This window comes from Cryptomeria japonica, chromosome 9 (genome assembly GCF_030272615.1).
Source record: "Cryptomeria japonica chromosome 9, Sugi_1.0, whole genome shotgun sequence".
In the NCBI taxonomy this organism is placed as follows: Eukaryota; Viridiplantae; Streptophyta; class Pinopsida; order Cupressales; family Cupressaceae; genus Cryptomeria; species Cryptomeria japonica.
The window spans coordinates 350,640,368-350,655,863 of NC_081413.1; the positions used below are offsets into that span (position 1 = coordinate 350,640,368).

Genomic DNA, 15,496 nt, shown 5'->3' on the forward strand with positions numbered 1-15,496 from the left:
GAGCAAAATCAACATAATAATAATCTCCAAGGTGTTTCTCAAATATCTCTGGGGTGATTTGAATGAGAGTTGAAGGCTGAATTTATAGAGAATTACAAGAGAGATCAAGAAAAAGCACAATTTTGAATTAATTGAAATAATTGAGAAATCAAGTTCAGTTAACTTTGAGATATATTCTAATTATAGTTTAATTGAAATACATTTAGATAAGAAGTTCAAGTTGCATTAGAAATAAGAATTAATTAATTCCATGCATTTGTGATAAAAATAGACAATTCTTTGATTTATTCAAGAAAAGAGTCTTTTAATTTGCAACCGAACTTCTTTTTTCTCAAAAGCCGCGAGTTCCAATTTTAGATCTAAAGCAATTAATAATTCCTTTAATTGTTCTTCTGATTTCAAGTTCTCAATTTAGAAGAAAGAAATAATATCTCAAGTTTGATTTCTCTCTCAATTTAATTCTAATTCATTTTTTGCATGATTAAATGGCAAATTTATTAAGTAATTAAATATGCTAGGATATTTAATAAATTAAATAGGATAATTGATCAAAATGATATTCTTGGAATGATTCAATTAATTAAATAAATATTTAATTAATATTGAGTAATTCACTTGCCATGTAATATTTGATGATTAAAGAATTAATAATGTGCTCAAGATTGATTTAATTGTCTTTGGTTAGGACCTTGGTGATGTTGTCGAGATTAGGGGCCCACGGTTTAGATGACCAATTTTAGGGTATTACATTACCCATGAATACGACATGGGATTTTCAAAGCTACCTCAATAAACAGAGTGTTTCTCAAGGTAATATCCTATTTTCTTTGCCTTCCATTCACATGTGTAACTTAACATAATGAGATACATTAGAAGATATTCTAGTGGTTGACTAATATCAGTAATACACAATATCTAATCCTCAAAGTTCTTAACACAATCGTAATCAAGTAGTCATATAAAGCTTGCTAAGTGTGTTGGTTTCATAGTAACATGGTCCTCAAATTAGAGGCTAATTGTAAATTAATGAAGGAGAGCTCTCTATTACTATCAGGAGTGCTTTAGAACCACCTACTTAAGCCTTGGAGTGATAAATGGACAATTTTAAAGTGAATAACAAATCTCTTATCCAAGTCCACGATGGGTAGGAGAGTTGGCTTAGGCAATGAGTTTTCTCTCCAGTGGTACCAAGTTTGACTCTTTGAACCTGGTATTTATACGATGTGTGAAATATACAACCCCTTACCCACACACCAACGAATTAGTCTCACCTCAGCTTGCCTCAAAATGAGTGTCGGGCTGGGTTGTGAGGATACCCTTAACACCCCAAAAAAACAAAGCTACTATCCAAAATAGATGAACAATGTCAGACTTTCAAATGAGCAAACAATTTTGAACAATAGAGCCTCTGTCCAAAACATACAAAAAACTACAACTATGAATGTTCATACTCGAAGAAACAAAGGAGTAGTCCACTTTAATGGCTTCTTCGACAATAGCTCAATTATAGACAATGAAGGAATATCTTGTAGTGAAGGATACATAAATTTGAGAATGATTAGAGGAACTAAAGAATAAAATAACATAAAATAAAAAATGGAAATACCTGCTATTTAGTTTGTAGGTGTCAAGAGTTTTCTTTGAGCCTTGGTGGATTGAAAAATTCACTCCAAATTGTTTATCATTTGGGCATGGCTACCATAACCTTCCATCTTTAATGTATTAACTTCTTGAACACATTAATTATTGTATTATTCTAAACCAACATTAACTTCTTCAATGCATTAATTATTGTATTGTTTTGATCCAACATTACAAATGCAATTATAATTCCGCCGAAATTGAGCACTACACAAAAGCCATTAGTGCTCATAATGGTACGCTAAAATAATTAATTTAGTTTTTTAAAATATTTTTTTATAGCAACGAGTCGACTGAAAAAGGTAAATCAGTTTCTTTATGTTTTGTTGACTTGAAGATAGTTTGACAATTGCTACCCATGACTTGAAAATAGTTTAGTGGTGTAAGACAATGGTATAGGGGCATGAGACATGTATTCTATAATTTTGTGGACTGTCAAATCCACAATAGAAGCCTATCAGCTAATTATGCGTAGACACATAAAGAATGCATTGGGGGAGCTTGATGTTTCAAAAGTTTTCATGAAGGTTCTTTAACTGCATTATAATATTTTTATTATTGAATAATACATTGAGTATGGATGCTTTTGGAGGCCACCTTTCCTTCTTGAGGGTTTTCTTAGGGTATATCTTATGCAATCTTGTGGTATATCTTAGATGTTTGTGTTTTGGCTATTTTGGAAGCTTGTATGTATATTTTTCTCTTATAGGGTCATTAGGAAATGGTTTGATCAACTTCGTAGTTTTTTTTTATCATAGCACAACTCAAGAGTTTGTAACTTTTGACATCTTTGAAGAGTTGTGAGAGCTTGCCACATAGCACTCTAATTACCATTTCTCACTTAGATTATCATAACCACTAGTGCAACATCATTAACTTTTTTTGTAAGACTCATTTAGGATTGTGCTAATTATAAGATAAGAACATGATTAGGGGATTGATACACACTAACATTAGTGAATAAATCTAATAACTCTTGGGATTGTGTGCTCCACACAATGAAATGTGATTGAAGGACCCAACTTTCTTTGCCAAAATGAAGCTTTACCAATGCTAGAAAATAAGTATAAAAATAAAACGAGTATCAAAATATTAATATGAACATATCTTCACTAAAAGCTCCATCCATATTGAAATAATTGTTATTCTTTAAAGGAATGCTCTGACATACTTATAGAACATGACCCTACTACAAAATATAGTGCAATAGCAATAAAGGAATGCTCAAATTTTTCTTTTTTCAATTAGGCTCGGATCCACAATTTGTAAAAATGACCTAGGTCAATTATGTGATTTGTAGTAGTGAACTCTAAACTTGAAAAATTCAAATTAAAAATTAGGCGCACTTCTTCCCCTAGTATAGTTGTTATATGTTAACTTTAAGTGTAAAATGTTTTAATTGCACCCTTGGCTTGGTATTTAAGGACCAACCCTAATTCATTTTAGTTTGCATAAAAGAACACCTCTTTCACACACCAAGAACATGAAAGCATTGTCATGTGATATCAACATTCTAAGTCATTATACATGATTTATTGCTATGTTCAATCCCTTATTAAATAATTGAATTTATATCCTATGAGTAATAATTGGATAAGCATTCCCAAATCATTTGCAAACTTATTTATCCACAAACAATTTTGTATATAAATTCTAAAAATCAAAACAAACAAAGAATTAAATCCACAACTACATAAAAATCAATTATATACTAATAAAAATTATCGTCACCATCAAACTCTATTTTTTTTCCCTCTTAACACAATCAACTAATAAATCTTAAATTTCTACCATAAAATTAAATCAAAACTTAAAATGACTAGGTTCTATTTATTTGTTCTTAAAGAATATATTATTGGTGTAAATTGATCAATCTACTATTAAACATTTGTGTAAAGCAATTATTTGTTTCCAAGTGGTAAAGTGGAGTCATACATGTGTTGCCATTAGATAGAGAGATAAAAATGATAGCCGGAGGGGGGTACATTGGTATGTTAGAGAGAGGTTTTGTATTGTTAGGATTGCATATATGCAGGGACCATCGGGAAGGTCCAAACCTCGTTTTACTCGATAAGCTATGGTCCGCTCTTTCCCCCTCCTTAGTCGCGCACAGGGCTACATATTACTTCCGACCCAAATGATCTGCCCCGTTCTTGAAGGGGGATATATTGTTGTATGGCAATCATAATTCAGTAGCGTTTCAGTTTAATACCCACCAGTGGTAGGGTAAACATTGTTGGAAAAGGAAACAGAACGAGGAATTCCCATTGTATTTATAATTCGGAAGGTAACATTTTGCTCATGCAACTGGCATTGCCACTGCCTGGAGAGGATGGATACTGATGAAGAAAAGAGAGAATTAGTCGTCGTGCAAGATGAAGATGAAGAAAAGAGAGAATTAGTCGTCGTGCAAGATGAAGATGAAGATGGAGATGAAGTTGAAGTTGAAGTTGGCGATGAACAAGAACAAGTTCAACACCAGGGGAGCGACACCAGGAAAAGACGTGGAAGGAAACCCAAATCACTCTCTTCATCCCCATCAACAGCTAAGAAAGCTCAAGAAGACGAAGATGTTTGCTTCGCTTGTTACGATGGGGGAAACTTGGTTCTTTGTGATCGCAAGTGAGTGACATACCCACTAACATATTCATTCACGTTCATTGCTTTTCCTTCATTTATACTTTTTGAATTATGTGCGTGCAGGAGATGCCCCAAGGCATACCACGCAGAGTGTGTGGGAGGAGACGAAACCTTCGTTCAATCAAAAGGACCCTGGATTTGTGGTATGCCTCGGATTCTTTCCTTTTACAGTAGATGTCCTATCCAGCCGCTGGGCTAATTTTTCTTCCCATTTACTGCCCAATTTTTCTAGGAGATTTTTTTGGGGCAAGTGGTTCCATGCCTTTATTAGTGCATTAGGGTTGCTGTACTATTATTGCATGCCCCGATACACTCTTTTGTCATACCTACATGATTCCAAAATATTTGAATTTCATTACAAAAACTGCAACTTAATGTTATTTAATATTAAGAAACCTAAAATTATGTCGATTGTCTTTACACTCAGCATTTTACTGCATAATTGAAGATTGGTTCGCACAGTCATGTATATGTCAAGATTTCAATTAATTTTTTTGGTAAATGAATAACAGGTTGGCATTCATGCACAGAGTGTGAGAAGCCTGCCAAATTTCTATGCTATACTTGTACATATTCTGTTTGCCGAGCTTGCATCAGAGAAGTGGAATTTGTTTGCATTAAAAAAAACAGGGGCTTTTGTGAAAATTGCCTGCCACTTGTTCTCATGATAGAGGAGGATAAAGATGTTCATTCAGATGGGGTACGCTACAGTCTTTCCCCATTATTATTAGAATCATCACAACTAGTTCTGTATGTACACTTTTATTAAAACGGAACAACTTTTTCATGTGATTTCTTGCTGCAACGAACTTTTCAAGCTTGTACGTTTCATAATTTGTGAATACTTAATCTTTATGCATTCTACAGGTAAAAGTTGATTTTAGTGACAAGGAAACTTGGGAGTATTTATTCAAAGATTACTGGCTTGAGTTGAGGGATAAGCTATCCCTGACATTAATGGAGATCAAGAAGGCTAAAAATCCTTACAAGGATATTGAGGATATAGGATCCGATGAAGCATTTGATGAAAATGATGCGTCTTCCTCAAGTTCCGATAGCGGATCAGATCAGCTAGTTGAGGAGTATGAGATAAGCATGAAAAGGAGGAGAAGGTCCAGAACATTTACTGGTGTACACGATGATGCTCGGCTGGAACAAGAGTCAGGGAAGAAAGGAAAACTTGCCCGTAGAGAATTCAATAGTTGGGCTTCAAAGGAACTGTTAGAGTTTGTTGAATATGTGAAACAAGACACCGAAAAAGTTATCTCCATATTTGAGGTTCAACGCCTCTTGCTGCAATATATAAAGGAGAATAAGCTTCAAGATCCTCGCAAGAAAAGTGTCATTTCTTGTGATGAGAGGTTACACCGCTTGTTTGGAAAACCTATTGTTGGACGGTTTGAAATGTTAAAGCTTCTTGAATCACATTTTTCTTCAAAGCAGTCTTGTTTTGTGGAAGAAAGTTCAGTGTGTGAAATCCAAGAGGATGCACAGCATGATAATGATAACCGGACTGATCTTAGTGCCAATAAAGAAAAAGTGAGCAGGATTGCTGATAAAAAGCGCAAGACACGGAAAAAGACCGATGATAAAGCATCAAGGCCCAATCCAAATGATTATGCTGCCATAAATATCCATAATATTGGCTTAGTTTACTTGCGACGAACTTTAATTGAAGATTTACTGGAAGATCTTATGAGCTTTAATGCCAAAGTTGCTGGTTCTTTTGTGCGAATAAGAACATCTGGAGTAGGCAATCGCCAGGAGGTGTTCTACCGGCTTGTACAAGTTGTTGGTAATGCATATACGTTTATGGATTTTTTAAGCAGTTATTTTTAATTTCCATTTTCTAGAGGTCAAACTAGACACGTTATTCAAATCTGTACTATTTGAGATTTTAGAACTAGTCTAATTATGATTTATAGGTACAAAGAAGATAGGCGAGCCTTACTTTACAGGAAGGAAGACAACTGATATCATTCTGGAAATCTTAAATTTGAACAAAAAGGAGGATGTATCCATTGATGCAGTGTCAAATCAGGATTTTACTGAGGTAAAATTAAACTTGTATTCACAGTGACTTTTTATCGTAATAGTATAATACTAGGAATTGGCAATCTTTTTCATGACATATGGAAATCAAATGCTTTTCTATATCATATTTTTAAAACATATTACTAGGTGCTAGTCAGTTATGCTTCTCTGGTCAATTCTGCTTGTTATAAGTAACATAATTATAAAGGTCTGCTGGGACAAGATAACTCCTCATTAGTGGTAGTGGCTTGTTATAAGTAACATGTTTCTTATGGCATTGTTGTAAAACCATAAGATTACATTTGGTTGGATTTCTCGAGTTTTATTCTCCTTTTTCTTTGTGAAGTTGTAATTTGTATCATTGCAAATGGAAGCTTCACCTTTTTTTTCCACGGTTTGATAACAATTAGTTGGTTTCACCTCTCTCATTTGTCTTCTGCTTTATGAAATGCTTCAGCAGATCCCACATCTTGAATGTCCTTTTAGGAATTTGTAGTGAGTTCAACATATTTTAATATAAAATATTTACCACTTTCCAGTCACTGATGTCCTGTGAGGGCGATGTGAGAGCACATGGAGAGTAAATATTATTTTTGAGCGCTTTCTGCTCACCAAGATCCTGTGAGGGAAGGGTAGCTGTATATATATTTTCAAATATATTCAAATAGACAACATATATATGATTTTAATTTGCTATTACAATATATTGCTGCTCCAAATACTAATACTTGTTGGAAAATAAAGCAGAAACTTTCAGCACAAATACAATCTCTATTTGAGATTGTCCTAAGGAAACCAAAGAGATTTCATCCTCTGATCTCCATATCCAAGTGTTTTTGCCCTTGAGTTGATAGTTGAACACAAAGCTCAAGCTATGAAAGAAATGACATAAAAATTGATAGTTTTCTCAAAGGCAACCAAGCTCCTCAATATATGGCACCAACAAGGCACAAATTATAAAACTGCATTTTCCCTCTTACAATTAAAATATTAATGAGACTATTTTCTCTAAATAGCCCTCACCTTGTCAAAAATATCAACTTTTAACTCATTAATGACCTTACACAGAATCTATCTTGAAGAAGCCGCCAAGTGTCGTTGAGGTTATAGCCTCTTTCTAGAAATCCATGCCTCTGTAAGCTATTATTTTATATGTTGCTTCTATATCCTTATCGGGAAAATAAGGATAGGGCTCACATAAATTAACTAAAAGGGACATTACAAGTTGACCCTTCCAAAATTGCTTGTCACAAGCCATGCAGAGTTGGGTGCTCAAGAATATTTGATCTTTCTTATGTAACGTCTTTGCATGTAGGTTCCTCCAATGAACCAAGTATTTTGTGACTATTTTGTAATGTCTTTGATCTTTCTTGTGTAATGTCTTCGCATGTAGGTTCCTCCAATGAACTAAGTATTTTGTGACTATTCTGTTCCCTAGTTTATTCACTTATGTATCAATGATGACATCTGGCACCAAAATGAGCTTCCCTTCGTCATCCAAGGGTTGAAATTAACTGTGATACATTGTCCAAGTGCCCTTTTGAGTCAACACACATGGAAAACATTATGAAGTCTGATGTTGATTGACAATTCTAATTCATGAGCAACTTCACCAACCCGTTGACAACTTTGTAAGGGCCATAAGAGCGAGGTTTGATCATTGTAGCCCCCTGTCGCATAATGGAATGTAATGTCCCCTACTTGTTATAGACCTGTTAGCAATGATTTTCCTATTTTGATACGTTTATAACTTGAATTAAAATGATTAATGAGGAGACAAATACTATCTAATGTCTTTAATTAAAGTTCTTTTTTTAATGAATATATCAAACAACTTATGATCTTAACTCTATCATACGAATGTTAACTGTTATTTCTATATAAATTAAAGGTAAAGATTGTGACCTACCTTGTATTGGAAGAATGCTGCCTTGGGAGAACAACCTGCACCCAAGAAAGCAAACACCTACATACATATCCCATTGTTATAATTAGATCTAATCTATTCAAGCAGATAGAGTTGGGCAGTTGGAACATGAGAGGGGTTGCGCGGGTCCATTGTCTACCAAGCCCAAGGAATGGTTGCTTCTAACCTCCTTGCTAGACTTGGCAGCCCATGTGGCTTGCTCTTCAAGTCCATTACCCATACAAGTCTTACCTTGTGGGTTTGGCATAGAGGGTGCAATTTGGCTCCTTGACTCCAAGGGTCCTGATGACCACTTGTGAGCCGCTCGTTGCCACAGGATTACACCTCTATCCATCCCTCACAAGATCCACAAACAAAACTTATTCATTACATATGAAATTAAAGTGCATTAATAAACCGATCACTATATTATCAACAGTTATAGTTTGATATGATTCATATTACAGATTTTTTTCCTTATGGCTAATTCATATTCTAGTGGATTAACAGAGATACCATTCAATAGAATTTATATTTAAATAATTATGTCTTCATTCAGATATGCACAGTAAAGTAACAGCATATTGCTCAGTAAATACTAAATATCTATTTCTAACATCTGAACATACCTTAGTTTTTATGCAATAATGGCAAGGTGGGAGAAGTAGATTCTCACAGTTGTGAGTATGCTGAATAGGCTCTTCCAACTGAGCCTATGCTGTTGTAGTATTTGTGCCCTCCTTGGATTCATTTCTGCCTTCTCATCTTTTCTTCTTTTTATGTCTTCAGTGATTCCCACTTTCTTTATTTTCTGCCTCTCCTATATCCTGTGAGAAGTGTAAGGCCCAGATATTTAATATGGGGAGAAGGCCACTGTAATGTACCCTGTTTAATCATAATTAATCCTATTTCAATATGACTTGATTAGTTAAATTAAGAAAATGGCTCAGCAACAATAATAAAATGTGTGTCATTCCATATTCTATTGATTTGATTGATTGATAAGTAAATTGTTCATAAATTAATTTAAGATGATTAACTTTAACAATTATGACCTTTAACCCTTGCATTACTCCAGTCTAAGAGGAAGAGAATGACTATGTTGCCAAGTGCTTTGATACCAATTTCAATAGGCTTCCCTCAAAGTTTACAGATCCAAGCCCTTACCCATTTTGGACCCTGTCCTCAAGGTTCTCGGGTCGCTGATCCCCACCCTCTCTTGGGAAACAACCTATTTACTGGATCTAGACTGCCCCTCTTGGAAACAAGTCCATCACCTCTCCTTAGTTACTGGTAGTAATGGCAGGAATATTTTAAAGTAATTCCATTATTATACTGATTTTACAATCTAATATTGTTATTTGTCTGATCGAACATTATATATATATATATATATATAAATGAATCAAATAATATTACCTATTATATAAATAATTAACACTACCATTGGGGTTAACCCCGCAGTGCAATGGTAGTTGCAATCTGCGTTGATGCGGGAAGGTTGCGTGGTCGATTCCTTGCAGGTCTTTCCCTACTCAGGCGTGTGCGACGGTTGGTGGTAGGTGTTGGTGTTAATGCTGGTCTGACTTGACCATCACTGGCTTTGCTCGGTTCGTTGGTGTTCATACCCTCGCTGGTGGTTCGACAGGCCCCTGTACACGGTTGATTGGCTGTTCGGTCGTGGAGACACTCCGTACGGGTGTTCATGCCCATGGTTTCTTTGACAAGTCCTGCTTGTGGAAGACCAAGGTGGATCGATACGATTGACATGTGGAGTGATAAGGAGGGGAGGCATAAGGAGTGTTGATGTGGAGAGATAAGGAGCGGGAGATACAAGGAGACTGTATGGAGAGATTAGGAGAAATTGTGGAGAGATAAGGAGAGTTGAGAGATAGGTCAAAGAGGATAGGTTTTAATGCATAGAGGTGTTCATACCTCTGATATGAATTCGGGGATGAGGCCCCCTGGTTTGTGGCCTCACCTGGCGATTGGAGCAGGCTAAAAATCCATGTCACTGATCAAAAAAAGAAAAAAACACTACCATTGCCTAAACACTAATTATTAATCTATCTAATGGCTGTAAAGGAAGACAGTCAGATCTGGTCTGCCACTATATATAATATTAAATATGACTGTCATACGTATTGCAGTCTATAAATATTGCTATTAATATTTTATATTAATATTAATATATTAATATTACTATTAAATTCTGCATAAAAACATTGTCAGGCTTCATATGTTAAGCATACGTAATAAGCACATCCCCATGCATACCACCCAAACAAGGATGTTACTGCCTGTAACTTAATAACAATTCATCTGATCTGATCGCTGGTTGCCAGATAATATAGATTCCCTTGTCTTTTTTCCTTGCTGGCAGACTTGACCATTCCTTCCTTCTATCTCCCTCGTGAGAAGTATCACTGTCTCTCTTTTAATTCCTCCAGCAGCCCCAATCCTTGGGGAGAGACGTGGCTTAAATGAGGGTCGCGTCCTCCAAACTATGCGTGCCTCCACAAAGTCGCAACCCTTGGTGGATTGGTTACATGCTTTGTTTAATTAGCACTTGATTTACTTCTGTTAATATTCACTTTTATTGGTTAGTATCTCATACAAATACTTTCATATTAATTTAAATTAGTGTATAATATAATCAATTAGTGTAGATTAATTTTAATCATTAAATATAATCAAGATTAATTTTAATTTTAATTTTTAATATCTAAATTTTATTATTATTATTTATTATTAAATTCTATTTCAAAGGGGAGACATTACAGCCACACTTTATTTGGGGAGAGACGTGACTTTATTCAAAGTCACGTCCCTTTCTTATCGTCACTTGATTTCATAGAACGTGACTCTTGGGGTTCGGCATTTGCTTAGGTAAGTTTATTAACATTTGTTTATTATTCATTGATTATTAATTTATTATTATTATCTCATATAAATACTTATTTATTATTTAAATCAGTGTAAATATAATCAACTACTGATCATTAATCAATAAATATAATCAAGATAACTGTTCACGAATGAATTGTGAGGAGATATAATAACAAATAGGGATAATTGGTCATTATGACCAAACATTACATACATAATTATGAATTATGGATGAATTTGTAGAAAAATTCATGTCTTCAACTTCAAATGACCTCAAATGCGGTGTTGATTTGCAAAGAAGTTTTGTTGATTTTGAGCATGTTGTAGATTATCCTTGGATGACTTCAAAATATCTTGATGCCCTACCAAGTCCCTAGCTATTGGTACTTTGCTATTATTGAACACCAAAATTTGAATGTTAGTGCATCATATCCATACAAGGACATGTGACGGGTTTGATTATAGCAATATTCTCCAAGGTGCAACCACTTGATCCATGTTGCTTGTTGGTCTATGACAGTTTCTTAAGTATCCTTCAACCCACTTATTCACTATTTTTGTTTGTTCATTTGTTCATGGGTGATAATTGGTATTAGGAATGAGCTTGGCATCAGTAAAACAAAACAACTTCTTCTAGAAAGAGTTAAAGGAATCTACTGACCCTATCACCGATGATATTCTTAGGTAATCCATGTAGCCTAAATATTTCTTTGAAAAATAAATTAGCAACTCAGTTTTCTTTGATTCTCTTAGGAATGGCAAAGATGTGTGCAAACTTAGTTAATCTATCCACTATGACAAGTGTAATTAATGCCATTTACCTTTAGGAGGCCTATGATAAAATCCATGGATATAGTTTTCCATTTTTGGTTGGGAATAGGCAACAGCTGCAGCAAACTTGTGGAAAAAACATATTATGCTTTCTTTTGTTGGTAAGTTGTGCATTCTTTGATATCTTTGAGTACATCTTCAAATCTTTTTTCCAAGATAACTTTTCTTATATTTGCTTGTAAGTCTTCTAGATCCTAATTGTCTTGCCATAGGTGTATCATGCAATGCTTTCAAAATCTTTGCCTTCATTTTAGATTTAGGCACCATCCTTAAGTCTCTGTCATATTTTCTTGTAAGTATTGTAGAATCTTGGCTGTCTTGCCATAGGGGCACCCTGCAATGCTTTCAAAATCTTCTCCCTCATTTTAGATTTAGGCAGCAAGAAGATTTAATCTTGATACAGAATTAGACCATTTGCCACTAAATATTTGTCAATTTTCACACTTTTATCTAGGAAATTAGTAGCAAATGTATTCTTTAGCATATTAGGCCATAATGGAAACCTTTCAATGAACATAACTGGTGGAAATGGAAGGGCATTATAGAGAGTGCTTTAACATCTACATTATTTTTACCTTTCATGTACTCTATCAAAATCATAAACTTGAAACTTACCTATTTCTGTTGTCTATCATTTAGCTCACGTTGGCCAAGGGAATACGTCAAACTATTATGATTTGTTCACACCACAAATCTTTCACATACTAAGTATTGTTTGAAGTTTGAACTTAGTCATAACATGCATGATGGCAAGCATCATTTTGTTGTTGGTAGAAAAATTCAAATTTTCAACATCCCGTTTCAGATGCAATGGGGTGCCCTGTATTGCTTCAGTTCCCTCTTTTGAAGCATCACATTGTACAACAAATAGTTGTGAGAAATCTAGAATAGCAAGTTTAGGGCATGAATTAGTTATCTTTGAGCTTGGCCATTCCATGAGAAAATTCCCTTGCTCATCTCAATTAGGGGTGCTGTCAACTATGAAAAACTTCTAACACACTTTGTGCAGTAGTTGCAGAGGCTGTTGAATTCTCTCAACTAATGACATGGCCTAAAAAATTGTAACCCCAAACACACTTATTGCTGTTCCAATATTCCAAGGACTATATCCAAGTGCCTCAAGTGATCTTCTCGTGTGTTTTTTTTGTATATCAAATATCATCAAAGAACATGAAAATAAATTTTCTCAATTGACCATAGAATACTTAATTAAAGGTAGACTAAAAGGTGGTTAGGGCATTTGTCAAACCAAATGGCATGACCAAGAAATCAATGTGTTTAAAATGGCATCTAAAAGTTGTCTTGTGCACATCCTCATTGTGTACAAGAATATGCTGGTAGCTTGATCTCAAGTTAATCTTTTAGAAGTAGAATGTTCCATGCAACTCATTAATGAGCTTATCAATTCAAGGAATGAGATATCCATTTTTGATGGTTTTCTTGGTCAATTCTCTATAGTTGATGTGCATCTTTATTGTACCATCCCTTTTCTTCACAAGAACCACATATGATGCAAATGGGCTAGAATTGGGTTTGATGTGGCCCATCTGTACTATTTTTTCGTAGCCTTTTTTATTTCTTCATTGTATATCTACAAATGTCGTATGGGGTGATCATGATTGGCTTGGGGCAGGTCTGATGCAGAGGTAAGGGCAAATAGGCTCTGTAGGTTGAGAAAAGCTTGTTTGATCACACTTCTCTATTAGGAGATAAGGTGAGGACAAAAACTTTAATCTAGTCTTTCAACCACCTATTGGAGTCAAAGCATGGTTTCAAACTTGCAAGGACATGATAAAGGAAGCCCATCCTTATTGAAAGGGCCTCAAAAGAATGCCTCAAATACTAAAGTCTATCTCCAAGCAAAGCTCTCATCATGGCTTAGGACTGTTATACATGACAGAGATTAAGATCTTTGAAGGACAGTTAACAAGTTTGTTCAAACAAGGTCCTATTTAGACACAAGACCACTATAATGGGAAGCATGAGGACCTTATGCACCATGCACACTCTCCCATAAACCCATGCAAACTAAAGGCATTAACAATTCTTAGGAGTTTAATAAATGTGACTGAGACTATGACAGCAACCTTACTAAGACGTCACAAAGGTTAATCCAAATCCAATGCCTTAAGGGGTATGATGCTGCTGTAACTTGTTGTTAAGGACCCCAACCAACCAAACACTCTTTACCAAGCACATGCAAGTGTTGGTCATTGACAAAAATATAATTTTTTGCTAAGTTATCAGACTGCTGCTATGACTGTCACAGTCATCTTCTCTGGGACAGTCATACAAAGAGACTTGTCCTTTGCATTCAAAGGCTCCATGTGAGGGAATATCTTGAGGTTAGGGTCCCCACTTAACCTCCTTGCTGTTCACAAGCTCATACCCTTCCAACCTTCCACTCTATTCACACATGCAAGGTAAAACTAACACTGTACTGTCTGATACATGAAAAATATCAGACTTTCTTCATGCCAAACACATTGAAGACCTTCTCCTCACGCCCTGCACTTGTGAAACAATGAAGAACATACAAAAAGCTAATGTACAAAATCTGGGCATTTTTCACCAAGCAAAACAAGAAATCTACATTTTTTAAGCTCTCGGGTTGCCCTAGGTAGGGTTTTGACCCTTTTTTACAAAAAATGTGATAACTCTGCCAAAACTTAATGAAATCAAACAAAACCAACGCTAAAAGAAAGTAGATTCAATGCACTTCCACCCCCAATCACTGTGAAATCATGAGGATGAAGAAAAATGAGTCAAATCGAGCCAAAATCAGACTGGTTTTCCAGAAAAAGCATGAAAAATCAACAATTTTTATTGAAGGCTTCATAAAGCTTCATTCCAATCCGTACAATGGAGCCCAAAAGGCTTATTTAAGTAAAAAATGATCAAAACTAACTGATCCACGCCCACTCATGGCTTTTCCTCTTCCTTTCTTGATTTTTTGCTCTTTTTGCAATTTTGACAAAAAATGCATGACAAGTTTTATAATTTTTGAGCAACTTTTGCATCTTTTTGCCAATAGGCTTACAACTTGACATATTGATAAAAAATGGTCTAAAATGACCTAAGAAAACCTTATTAGGACAATTTAAGACAAAATTTAACAAAAATCCCATTTTGCCTATAGGAGGCCTAATAGGACCTAGAGGTGCCCTTGCACCATACTCCCCTGGGAAAAGAACTTAAGTTCCCACTGAGTTAAGACCTGCAACAGTATATCCATGCTTGATGATGTCCTCTTCAGTCATCCAAGTGGCATCCTCCATTGGTAGCCCTTTCCATTTGATCAGGTACTGATAATAGATTCTTCTTCTTGTCTTATTGAGCTCCTTCTTGTCCAAAATGCACTCTAACTCCACTGGTTGACTTGGGAGTAGATCTCTGATCCAATCTTCATCTGATATCACCGATGAACTTGCATCTTCACCTGCAAACATAGCCCCTTTGCAATGGTAAAGGTCAGAAACATTAAATATAGGTGAGATAGCAACCCCAGGAGGGAGTTCTACCTCATAGGCATTAGTTCCAAATTTGTGGACCACT

General features: G+C 35.3%; 1 protein-coding gene across 1 annotated transcript in view; it reads left to right on the top strand.

The window, feature by feature from the left end:
• Positions 1–3,649: 3,649 nt before the first annotated feature.
• The window catches only part of LOC131029705 (zinc finger CCCH domain-containing protein 44), a 97,063-nt gene continuing 85,216 nt past the window's right edge, over positions 3,650–15,496 (top strand). Inside the window, exons 1-5 of the mRNA XM_057960307.2 lie at positions 3,650–4,263; positions 4,345–4,424; positions 4,794–4,981; positions 5,149–6,076; positions 6,207–6,334. Of these exons, the coding sequence (XP_057816290.2) occupies positions 3,974–4,263; positions 4,345–4,424; positions 4,794–4,981; positions 5,149–6,076; positions 6,207–6,334 (1,614 nt within the window). The 5' untranslated portion in view covers positions 3,650–3,973. The remainder of the gene's footprint in view (positions 4,264–4,344; positions 4,425–4,793; positions 4,982–5,148; positions 6,077–6,206; positions 6,335–15,496) is intronic.